Source organism: Epinephelus fuscoguttatus, linkage group LG14 (assembly GCF_011397635.1).
Source record: "Epinephelus fuscoguttatus linkage group LG14, E.fuscoguttatus.final_Chr_v1".
Lineage (NCBI taxonomy): Eukaryota > Metazoa > Chordata > Actinopteri > Perciformes > Serranidae > Epinephelus > Epinephelus fuscoguttatus.
Window position 1 is genome coordinate 27620781 of NC_064765.1, and position 11971 is coordinate 27632751.

An 11971-nucleotide genomic window follows, 5' to 3' on the forward strand; every position below is an offset into this window, starting at 1 on the left:
CATCTATAAAGAATTGTATTACACTTACATGGATCAGCTGGTGAGGTCAATTTGGTTGACTAAGTAATTCAAAGGGCATATTGATCCTGAAGGTGAAGCTTTAAGGTCTGTAGAGAAGACCATTGACTAAACGGATGCTTAGTTTCATTCAGTGCTTCACTTCTTTGATAATGATTTCAGATTACGTTCATTTAATGCTGCTATTCAGAGCTGTATTCTGCTGCAGGAAGTCTGAAGTGGATTGAGTGCAGCTTTTGGCATCAGGTCATTATGTTGTTGTGTTTGCCGGCTGAGTTTTGCTCTCAGGGTTTCATTGGTTTTATCGGAAAACCTCTGCCCTTGTTTCCCTCGCGCAGGAGAAGAGCAACAGGGAGATTGATTTGACCTACAAGCTGAAGGTGCTGCAGCAGGAGCTGGAGCAGGAGGAGGCCTCTCACAAGGCCACCAAGGCAATGCTGGCAGACAAGAGCAAGATCAAAGAAACTATCGAGGGTGCCAAGTCAGAGTCCATGAAGGGTAAGGAGCACGAACCTTTCCTTTCAGGTTGCTCTCTTTCGGACATCCTTGTTTACTTCAGCTGTCTGTTTCTCCTAGTTTGTACCATCGCACATACGATGTTGTGGAGAAGCCATTGATTTGAGATTTGAACTTTGTGAAATAGTTTCGAACCAGTGGACATCTCTGACTTCACCTTTAGCACTTATGAGTCACACACAATGTGCATTTATTATTATAGTGTTACAAGGTTCACTATGGATTAACACAACTTTAACACGTGAATATAATTTAACAACTCACATGCAGAGATAGAGCAGAAGCTGGCGGAGGAACGAGCAGCCAAACTTCGTCTGGAGAACCGAATTCTAGATCTGGAGAAGCACAGCAGCATGATGGACTGTGACTATAAACAGGCTCTGCAGAAACTAGATGAGCTACGCAGACACAAGGACCTACTAACTGAGGAGGTGAGTGTTTATATTCTCTGCGGGGGAACAGTGAAGTGTGTGTTTACATATTAATTGCCACCTACAGAAACAAATTATGCTTGTGCTAACAGCTTATGTAACAATGTGTCTGAGCTGTGGAGAAATGGCAATGATTCAGCGGATACCAAAACAGTAAATACAGACAAAACCATAACAAAAGCAAAGTCATCGTTCTAAATAGGAGTGGGCGATGTAGCAAATTTATCTGATAACCTCGAATGTGATTTTATGTGTGATATGGCAGATGACCAGATTGTCACATCCAGATTCCTGGGGCATTTTAGCAGTTTATTTAAGCATGAAAAGCAAGCCAGGGTTATATGCTCTCCCTCTCACACACACAGACACCTCAAACAGATCAACCACACCCACCAGTTTGTCGATCATTATCCTGAGTTCAGGTTATTCAAAATGGAGGAAGATACCAGAGTGTGTCTATCATCTGAAGATGGTTTCAGTTTCCTTTCCAAATCTATTCCATCACTAACAGCACCACCCAGTGCAGAACGTCGCAGTCAAGCCTCCACTTAGAAAAAGATGGTCAAACTCGCCCCCGTGTTGTTTTGTGTATGTGTATATACCAGGCATTACAGCAAGGGCATGTAAGAACTGACTTCAAAATAGCAGCCCTCAGTTCATTCAATAAGTCACTCAGTCTGCCATTAACAAATCAAAATACACATATAACTATAACTAAATGGATTAAATAATAAATCAAATTATTGATAATTAAAACTAGAGCCCAGCTATGAAACTTGGCCAGGGGCACAACGTGGGGGTAGCCAATGGCCCTTGCTTGGACTATGCACATCTTCACACTTTTCATTTTGATCTTAACTACACATAAGTAAATTTTTGTGACTATATCTTGCACGGTTGCGACACTATAACATTGACAAACTCTGTCCACAGACGGATAGACACATTAATATCTGGCATAATACTGAAAACGGCATCTGTGGAAGTGTCCGCTGCCATGGATGCCACCAGGATCACATCTCACCATGATGACACACACACACACACACACACACACACACACACACACACACACACACACACACACACAGGTGAAAACAATACCAGCTGTCAGGATGTTGTTGTAGCAGGTAAAAATAACTACAGCCTGCAAACATTATTTCAGAGAGAAATTGATTTTCAGTCATGAGACTAATTAATCAAACCTAATAATAAAGGATTCCTTTACAAAGATCAGTTTTATTTCAGAATGACAGCACACCACTTCAGAGTGTCACTCAGACAATACAAGGACATCCTGATGTGATATTTCAAAATTAAAAAGCCCTGTAAAATGTCATAAATGAGCTGTGTTCCCTCTAAATTAATTTACATGAATGATCACACTAGTGATCCACAAAAACTCCTGTCCTACTGTATCTGCGTCATTCTTCCAGGTGAAAAACTTGACGCTGAAGATTGAGCAGGAGACCCAGAAGCGTAACCTGACTCAGAACGACCTCAAGGCCCAGAACCAGCAGCTCAACTCTCTGCGAACTTCCGAAAAGCAACTCAAACAGGAGATGAATCACCTGCTCGACATCAAACGCAGCCTGGAGAAACAGAACCAAGAGTTGCGCAAGTCAGTTTTTAACATTTTGTATAACTGTTTTCTAGCATTCAGACTGAAGGCTTCATATTTTGACACAAAAAGGATGATGAGTAACAGGATGTTTTTATTTTCGACCGCAGAGAAAGACAGGACACAGACGGGCAAATGAAGGAATTACAGGACCAGTTGGAAGCTGAACAGTATTTCTCTGTGAGTCTTTATTCTGCTCTGTAATTACATATGTGGATGGAAAATGACTAAGCGCAGCACATTATGGTTCTGCATCTCGCTTGCTGAGTGTGTGGGCGTTTCTTTTATTCAGGAGTTATTGCAGGTTGGTCTGTGGTAATTTTTCATGTATTTTTATAATGATAAGGTAAACATTTCATGATTTGTGTAAATGCAGTGTTGTAATGCTTAATAGAATCCAAATTATTTGTTTCCCTTTATCATAGTTTTATTTTATGGCTCATCTGCATGCATTGTGTGTATTTATTATAACTCAGGGAAGGTATTTGCCTTTTTGGAACTGTTTTGACTTCACTAGTCTTTCCAGTGGAAACACAGTAGTAGGCTGCTGAATTTATGAGATGCATGGAAGTAACAAGTTGCATCACAATGTGTGATAATGTATTACCTGTGACTGCAAGGTGTTTTTGACCTATTTGCTGTGTTCTCCAGACACTGTACAAGACCCAGGTTCGTGAACTGAAAGAGGAGTGTGAGGAGAGGAACAAACTCTACAAAGATGTGCAGCAGTCTCTGCAGGAGCTTCAGGAGGAGAGGTGCTTTGGCTGTTTGAAAATACGATACCTCCTTTTAATCCACTTTGATAGTGGTGCACTGAACATGAACCAAAACCAAGACAAATTCGGGATGCAGCAGTCACTTAATTTATATCTCTGAATGAGACATTTATATTCAGAGTTTGTGATTAATAGTGTCAGATTTTCATTTGTTATGTCATGTCTTTTAGGGATTCATTGGCAGCTCAGCTTGAGATTACACTGACAAAGGCTGACTCAGAGCAGCTGGCGCGCTCCATCGCTGAGGAGCAGTACTCAGACCTGGAGAAGGAGAAGATAATGAAGGAGCTGGAGCTGAAGGAGATGATGGCCCGCCATCGTCAGGAGCTATCGGAGAAGGACATCACCATCAGTTCGGTGAGTTGCATCAACTCCTGTCTCCTGCTTAATTTATGTGATCTGAAAGGGTCTGATGTTGTTAAGAAGTTGTTCATCACATTTATCACATGTATCACATCACATCAGATAAAAGCTTGCCTTATTACTAAGAAATAAAATATAATGTACAACAACAATAAATTATAGATCCAGCACATTCTCGACTTATGAATTGGGGGTGTATGAGGTACTTATCATAGTCAGTGTATTGCATACAGTAGATGTCTGTTTGGAGAAGCAGGAAAGAGTCTGACAAAGAAGCTAGGTAAGCTACTGCTGTGGAGGGGTCAGTAACAAAACATTTTAGCCACCTAAAAAAGTCAGTATCAGTTTAATTGTACACTATATTTAGAATATTTTTACTGCTTAAGCTTGCAGTCAGACAGGAATTTCTGATGGGGAGATGAAGCTGTTATGTCGCTCTCATCAAAACCAGACTCCACTGAGAAAAACAGTGATTTAATATCGCTCAACACAGGAGCTGCTGGTCTACTGCTGCCTCAGTTTGTTGTATGATTGTGTGATTTTGCCGTTTAAAAGAGTTAGTTTGGATTTACCAAAGTCACACAATAAGACAAATTAACCAACTGATCAAGGCAGTGGTACCCAGCAGTTCCTGCGTTCAACGAGCTAAATTATTATTTTTGTCAATGGAGTCTGGTGGCATTAACAAAAGCATGGATGGGAAACTGAAGCTGTCCACAGCAGCGTAACTGCATATGACACACTGGCTATGGATAAGTACTCTGTACAACCGCGATTCAAAAAATCTGAACTATCCATTTAAGAGGTTGAACAACAGATGGCATCGGCAGGCAGCATGGTAAATATGATGGTATTTCCTGCTTCATGCAGCTGGAGGAAGCCAACAGGACCCTGACCAGTGATGTTGCCAACCTAGCCAATGAGAAGGAGGAGCTGAACAACAAATTGAAGGAGGCAATAGAAGGTAATTGATGTGCTTAAAATACAACTTAAATTTTTACTGTAAGTAAAATATTGGCATGGTTATTTATTATTTTTGTGTGTCTTTTCTTTTCCAGAATCAGAAAAGTCAAAGGACTGGGAGCAGCAGATCAGCCAGATGAAGCAGGCGTTTGAGAAGCAGCTGCAGTCAGAGAGGACGCTGAAGACTCAGGCATGTTTTTTAAACATCACTACTAATCACACCATGCATGTGCTTCATTTTCAGCCACTTAAATACACTTAGACAGCAACTTGAGAGGTTTTGATACAAAATTAGAAGGGCTAATGTTAGAGAAGGCTCTCGGTTATTTCTCCAGGAAGTGCCTCCCATCAGATCTAGACAACTCTGAAAACAAGCTAAAGCATGAGATGTGGTAAATGTGGTGCTCATGTCTGTCTACAGGCCGTCAATAAGCTGGCAGAGATCATGAACAGGAAGGAGGTTCGTGGTGGAGGCAGTCGCCGTGGTAACGACACAGACATGCGGCGAAAGGAGAAGGAGAACAGGAAGCTGCAGTTGGAGCTGAGGTCGGAGAAGGAAAAATTCAACAGCAGCATCATCAAATACCAGAGAGAGATCAACGAAATGCAGGCGGTCAGTAGGACACTCACTGTTTCATTTTACACAGCGTGGTGGCACCAGCGCTCTGACTTCTGTTGTCTCTCCCTTCAGTAACAACAGGCTGAGCCAGCATGTGCAGCAGTATCACTCCCTCTTCAATGTATTTGACTGCACTTTGTTTTCTGTTGCTTTTTTTTTTTTGTAGCAACTGTCAGATGAGAGCCAGATGCGTATTGAGCTGCAGATGGCCTTGGACAGTAAGGACAGTGACATCGAGCAGCTGAGGAACCTCCTGCAGACACTCAGTGTTCAATCGATGGACTCCGCCAGTGTCAGCAGTGGGCCAGAGTTTGACACTGATGATGCGTTCACAGGTGAGAGCTCCACCACTGAGTAAACACAGTGGTCATGTGAAAATATTAGTCCCGCACGAATCAGCATCCCTGTGATTTGGGGTCACATTTTTTTTCATACCGGGGTTTTTATATTTTATCCACACCTCGTTTCTGCCTCTTTCCCGGCCAAGAATTATGGAGGCTGCGTTGGCAATTATAAATGAACATTTTGACAGCCTTTTGGGTGCAAATTCACCCCACACAGCACTTAGAGAGAGTGTGTTGGTGTGTGTTCAATGCCTGTTTTACTTGTTAGCATCAACTGCTCTTGTCATTCAGGAAGTGGATGTTAGGCAGAAGTTTGACGTAATATCTGGGGGATAAAATAAGTAAATTTAATTAAAATACAGACTAATCACATGCGAATTTGCCACACGAAACACAGATGTGGGTAATTTCCAAAACACCAGTTTCCCTGATAATATTAGTCCCATGTGAATAGGGCTTAAAAGGTAAGTTAGATGAGGAATTGGGTTTTGAGGGAAATAAAACAAAGTAATACTGAAAGCTTTTGTATACTAGTGGCTGAAAAAATCTAAGTGTCATCTTTTATTTCACTACATCACAGCTGCTGCTGCTGCTGCCACTGTACAACTCAGCATTTTGTGTGTGTAAATGTTTTGCTGACAATGCACCTCTATTTGATAAATGCAGTTATAAAAAAGAATTGGATTAGACCTTAAACAGTTTGTAAAGATACACAGCTGGCGGAGGTCGATCAAAATTGACTTCACTCCTGCAGTGTGAATACAAGCAGCTCAAATAAAATAAAGACGGCTACCCTATATTTTAGTCGGTTGGAAAACACTGACAGCTTATCATTACAGTATGCGTACTCACTGTAACTTTCATGTCTTTCTCTGTCCGTCTCCCACTCAGAAACGAGGCTGGAGGGCTGGCTCTCGCTCCCTGTCAGAAACAACACCAAGAAGTTTGGATGGGAGAGAAAGGTACAGTGTGTAAAGTTGCTTTGATGATGTACAACAGTCTCTCCTTGATTTAATGTAACCTTAAGCATGTCTGTTGTGTTGCTGCAGTATGTTGTGGTGAGCAGCAAGAAGATTCTCTTCTACAACAACGAGCAAGACAAAGAGCAGTCCATTCCCTACATGGTGCTTGATATTGAGTGAGTGTAACACCTAATGTTCCTCCACTGAGAAGACAACCCAGTGTCAGTTTGAGTTTGTTTCATTAATTCCTGCAGGAGCTTTTGTTGTTGAGTGGAGATGCAGCTGACTTGTTGTGATGAGGGGACACTAATGTATTGTCTTCACACAGCAAACTCTTCCATGTGAGGCCTGTCACGCAAACGGATGTGTACCGTGCTGACGCCAAAGAGATTCCTAGGATATTCCAGGTCCGTCTCAGCATCACTTCAGTAGTTTTAATGCTGATTTTTTAAAAATATACCACAGTACCTTGAATTTGAACTTCTCAATGATCAATAATGATTTTTGTTTAGTATCAAAAGCGCAAATTCAGGCGAAAAAAATCCTCATTATCCTCACTCTATATCGACTTTCCAGATTCTTTATGCCAATGAAGGCGAGAGCAAAAAGGAGCCAGAGTTTCCCGTGGATCCCCTGCCTATCGGAGAGAAGTCAAGCTACATCTGCCACAAGGGCCACGAGTTCATCCCCACACTGTACCATTTCCCCACCAACTGTGAGGCATGCACCAAGCCGCTGTGGAACATGTTCAAGCCGCCGCCTGCTCTGGAGTGCCGGCGCTGCCACATCAAGTGCCACAAGGACCACATGGACAAGAAGGAGGAGATCATCGCTCCATGCAAAGGTACGATGCGTCCCATCTGGAATAATCTATGAACAGACTGATTTATTCATGCAGGCTTAATGTTGCCAATAAAGGTAGCTAAAGACTGTAACTGAAAATGTGACATCTCTCCCACCACCAGTGAACTACGACGTGTCTTCAGCCAAGAACCTGCTGCTGCTGGCCGTGTCCCAGGAGGAGCAGCAGAAGTGGGTGAGCCGACTGGTCAAGAAGATTCCTAAGAAGCCTCCACCACCAGAGCACTTTGCGCGCTCCTCTCCACGTGCCTCCATGAAGGTCCAGCCCAGTCAGTCCATGAGGAGGCCCAGTCGACAGCTCCCCACCAGCAAGAGCAGGTAGCAGAGCACACAAGATCATATACAAACAGTTTTTGCTTTCTGGACAAGCTGTAAACAAAAGGGTCTGTCAGTAATTTATACCTATAAGATTTGTAATGTTCTGTTTGTTTGTATGAAATGTTGGGATATGCAGGAGGTCTTTAGTGAGGCAGAGAATAGATGGTGGGTTTTAATATACACACGCAAACATTCTTGAGAATTAGGACAAATCATGTTATACCAAAAAACAGCCTTAAAATTCTACCTTATCAACACACTAATTCTGTTTTTGGGGTGAAATATGATTTTTAAGGGACTTACTTATATGAAATAATATGATTTATAACATATTTCTATCTGTTTCTGACACTTTCATTATAATATTGATGTTGTTTTCCACACATTCCACCATAGAAAGTGTTTTTTTTTTTTTTCTCCTTCAATTTTGGGGAAAAGTTGAAGTGAAAGTCTTAAATTTAACTTTCTTTAAGCCTAAGGTACCCTGATCGAAAAAGAAACATTTTTTAAAGTTATTGTGAGGGAACACAAAAGAAGTTCTGGAAAAATATCATACTTAAGTTTTCTGAATCTTTTGAAATGAAAATTCTCAAATATAAATATCCTGAATATTTACCACTGTTAGCTCCTGGCCTTTTCAGTCCAGGTGGTATCAGTTTCATCTGTTTTCAGAGCCACCAAATCTAAGAAAAAGCAAAGTTCATATTCTATGCTCAACCTGTGTGAAAGCTAATGGTGTGAAACCCCAAAGGCTGTTATGTTTATTCAGTGGAGCTGTTCTTGTAGAGGAGTATAAAGCCCGAATCTAGTCGGTGAGAGGTGTTTTTGTGTGAGAAAGTGAGTGAGCCTGCAGAGAATGAGAGCCTGTTTTCAGTCTCCACTCTGCTCAGTCTTGTGTTTCTCAACATAATAATACACAACACCACAGTCTCTTTGATGGGGAACGGTATCCAACCCTACACTTTAGAACAATAGACTTTGGCTACCAGTCTGTGTGTGCAGCAGTTGTTACCTGGCCATCAAAACTAATCTCCTCTTTCAGATTGGAGGACTTTGGTCTTCAGGACTGGCACTGGGCATTGGATGATATCGATGATGATTGTTCTTCTATTCATTTCTGATGAGCATATATGGTAACACTGTGTGCAGTGTGTGCTGTGCAGTGTGTTGATTTCAGTTGCAGTGGAACGCTGTTTCCACGGGGCATCGATTTACAATCACTGCCTTTTCTCTGCTACCTTGAAAAACGTGAGATCCATACTGTTACTTAGGGTGGTAGCCGTGCACAAAGTCTACACAAAACTAAACTTTAAAGCTGCTGAGGATAATGGTGCTTTTCCCTAGTCACATAATCCTGCTAATGTCCTTAAGCATGTCCCATCCATTGTTGCCTTATGTCCTCTGACCTCAACCCTTGCAGGTCAAATGGCTTCAGAATGAAGGAATCCAATAGTGGACTCACACAGTGGTACAAATGACGACTTCTCCCACCTTGTTCCTCCTTTGCCCAGATGTTTCTCTATAAACGACTCAATCTTTGAATGTGTGTATAAGTGTTTTACAACCAAAAGGTGTCTTTTGGTGTCCACAGTCCTGGTTGTCAGTTTGTGATGGTGGTGGGCTGTGTCCACATATGTTGGTCCTAGTGCACATGCTTGTTTGGGTTCCTCGGTTGCTCACTTGATAGCTTGGATCACCTCTCCACTGGGTGTTTTTAATTAACGCAGATACATTGTCGTCTGGGTTGAAACAGAAATTTTTTCAGGGATATGTTTGCAGTAATTTAATGTCTCCATAATGTTAATTATGCCTGTGAGTGTATGTATCTCAGCCACAATTCCTGAAAAAACAAATTTAAGAAATCTTTATCATGTAATATTTTTTATATGTAGGATTTATTTGGTATCCATGAAAAATTCTATTGACAGGTGATTACATACAGTAGGATCTTGAGTCATTGTGAAATAAGTGAGTTGTGCACATAGACTGTATAAAAATAATGGACATAACCACCGTGAATTCACCCATTTTGGTTTGTGGATCACTGCTTTGACACTTTGAGTTCGGCATTTTGGCCGTCACCATCTTGGTTTTTTGGAGCCCGCAGTGACTGTATTTGGATGGGAGGGAGAGGCTGCCATTGATGCACATTGCTACATCTCTGTCCTGATTGACAGATTACTGTGGTAGCCATCACAAGGTAGCTACCCCTTAAACGATAACCCTGCTTCATTTATAGACTATTTTATTCTAATTGGGACCATAATTTACAAAGTGAACACCATGCTGTATTGAAGGAGACTAGAAACTATAGATTGAAACCATAAAATCATTAGGAAAATGTTCACTGAGGTATTAAGTCAAGAGAGAAGTAGGGTCATTTTCTCATTGACTTGTTTGTAATTGGACCTCTTTTTACAACCAGTGGAGTTGCCCCCTGCTGGCCATTAGACAGAAAGCAGGTATATGGCTTCGTGTCTGCTTTTTTTATACAGTCTGTGCTTGTGCAGGATTCATTAGTATGACTCATATCCTATGAGGACAAGGTGTTTGTACTCCTCTGACCACATCATAGGTATTTGCTGAGACTAATCTTGCACGTGTTTCTCTCTTCCCCCAGTTAACCTTGCTTTGGGAGTGTGTCACCTCGTCGAGGTGGTGGGGTGTGTGTCCTCCAAAATCAAAGACTATACAGAGCTGTGTTTGCAGATCAGCACACCGAACTCCACATCACTTCTCCACAACCCACCCTGTCATGCTTCAGCCTGTGAGAGTTACAGAGTCTGTTTTCCCCTGTTTCGTTGAACTTAGAAGGCACTAGAAGCGCTAACGACTATCAAACTCACCTTAACACCTGTGATCTTTTCACCGAGCTGGATGGCTTGTAAGCACATTAGCCGAAGTCTTCTCTTGGGCCCTTAACTAGAGCAATTAAGTGTCTCTGGGGGTTGGAAGAGCTTGTTCAGCTCCCACAGAACAGAAGAGAGCTCTTATTAGCCCGACCTGGGCTGGCAAGGAGGGGATACACTTACCTCAACACTTCTCACCAGGACACACTGTCTGATTGAAGGACCCAACAGGAAAACTCTCAACTCCTCCTCACCACCTTTGGGGATTCTTGTGGCCAAATAAAGAAAGACATTCTTGTGTTTAATGATTGTTAACAATATGAAGGGTTTAATGGGGAACACTACACTCAGAAGATAGTAAATTCTGTAATTTGTTGGCTGCATACAGCTGAGATTGTTGAACTTGATCCCAGATACAGTATCTGTACTTTGGCTTATTCAAACTCTTTAACATATTGATTGTAGCTTCTTGCTTCCCACAATTCTGCTTTCAGGTGCGCGTCCACACGGGTCACAGAAACTTGAATGAGGTACTTAAGCAAACCAGCTGTTGGGAAAGGGTGTCATATGGCTCCAGGATTTGAGTAAATAATTCCTTGAGTGCCTCTTATTCAGATTTCTGACTCGGTCACGCTCTGAATCACTGGTTTGTCGTTGTGTGACTACAGTAAAGGTTAGAAGTGAACAGAATCCTACTCTGAATGGCATTAGATGAAGAACCAGACATAAGATCCTCGTAATCCCATAATATTCCAAACCTGCACTGTCAGTTATGAGGGTTAATGTTTACTGAACTCAAGGGGTGCACCGTTATGCTTTTCTGATCCGAGCTCGGCTCCTTTTGTTGTTTGAATGTACATCTGGGCTTTACCAGAGACGACACGCAGGCATTGTATTACTTCTATCCAAATATACTTGACTGAAGCCCCCTTTAATCACCAACTACTCTGAGTGAACTTGCATGTGTTTGCCTTTTCAGGCCTCACACTTAAGTGCTGTCACCCACAGGCCTGCACCTGTTAGACATGTAGTTTTTAGCATTGAAAATTTGGGGACTTGATCAATAAGAAGCAGAAACAATGAAGGTATGCAATCATAACCCATGAGTCAAAATACTGAGCAGCACTATTCCATTGAAAGTTTTTCTAAAAGTGTTTGTCCTGATATTTTTGTATTAAAAGTAACCAAACTCTGAGTTTGGGCACATTGTTGTGTATGTGGCTTACATAGCAGGTGGAGAGCAACTATGTGTGTGTGTGCGTGTGTGTGTGCGTGTGTACCGAGTGCTCTCCTTTAACCAAGAAGCATGTTTTATACATATAAATATACA

The 11971-nt window shown here is 41.8% G+C and overlaps 1 protein-coding gene across 2 annotated transcripts in view; it reads left to right on the forward strand.

Moving 5' to 3' along the window:
- Window positions 1–11836, forward strand: part of rock2a (rho-associated, coiled-coil containing protein kinase 2a) — a 39799-nt gene extending 27963 nt beyond the window's left edge. Inside the window, exons 17-32 of one of the 2 annotated variants that reach the window (XM_049596825.1) lie at window positions 357–516; window positions 805–965; window positions 2402–2586; window positions 2697–2766; window positions 3238–3341; window positions 3533–3719; window positions 4596–4689; window positions 4784–4878; window positions 5110–5301; window positions 5474–5642; window positions 6543–6613; window positions 6701–6789; window positions 6942–7020; window positions 7190–7457; window positions 7579–7792; window positions 10413–11836. In XM_049596825.1, coding sequence (XP_049452782.1) covers window positions 357–516; window positions 805–965; window positions 2402–2586; window positions 2697–2766; window positions 3238–3341; window positions 3533–3719; window positions 4596–4689; window positions 4784–4878; window positions 5110–5301; window positions 5474–5642; window positions 6543–6613; window positions 6701–6789; window positions 6942–7020; window positions 7190–7457; window positions 7579–7792; window positions 10413–10416 — 2142 coding nt within the window. In that variant the 3' untranslated portion in view covers window positions 10417–11836. Of the gene's footprint in view, window positions 1–356; window positions 517–804; window positions 966–2401; window positions 2587–2696; window positions 2767–3237; window positions 3342–3532; window positions 3720–4595; window positions 4690–4783; window positions 4879–5109; window positions 5302–5473; window positions 5643–6542; window positions 6614–6700; window positions 6790–6941; window positions 7021–7189; window positions 7458–7578; window positions 7793–8834; window positions 10374–10412 lie in introns of those variants that run through there. The other variant, XM_049596826.1, reaches the window with a different exon arrangement.
- Window positions 11837–11971: the final 135 nt, after the last annotated feature.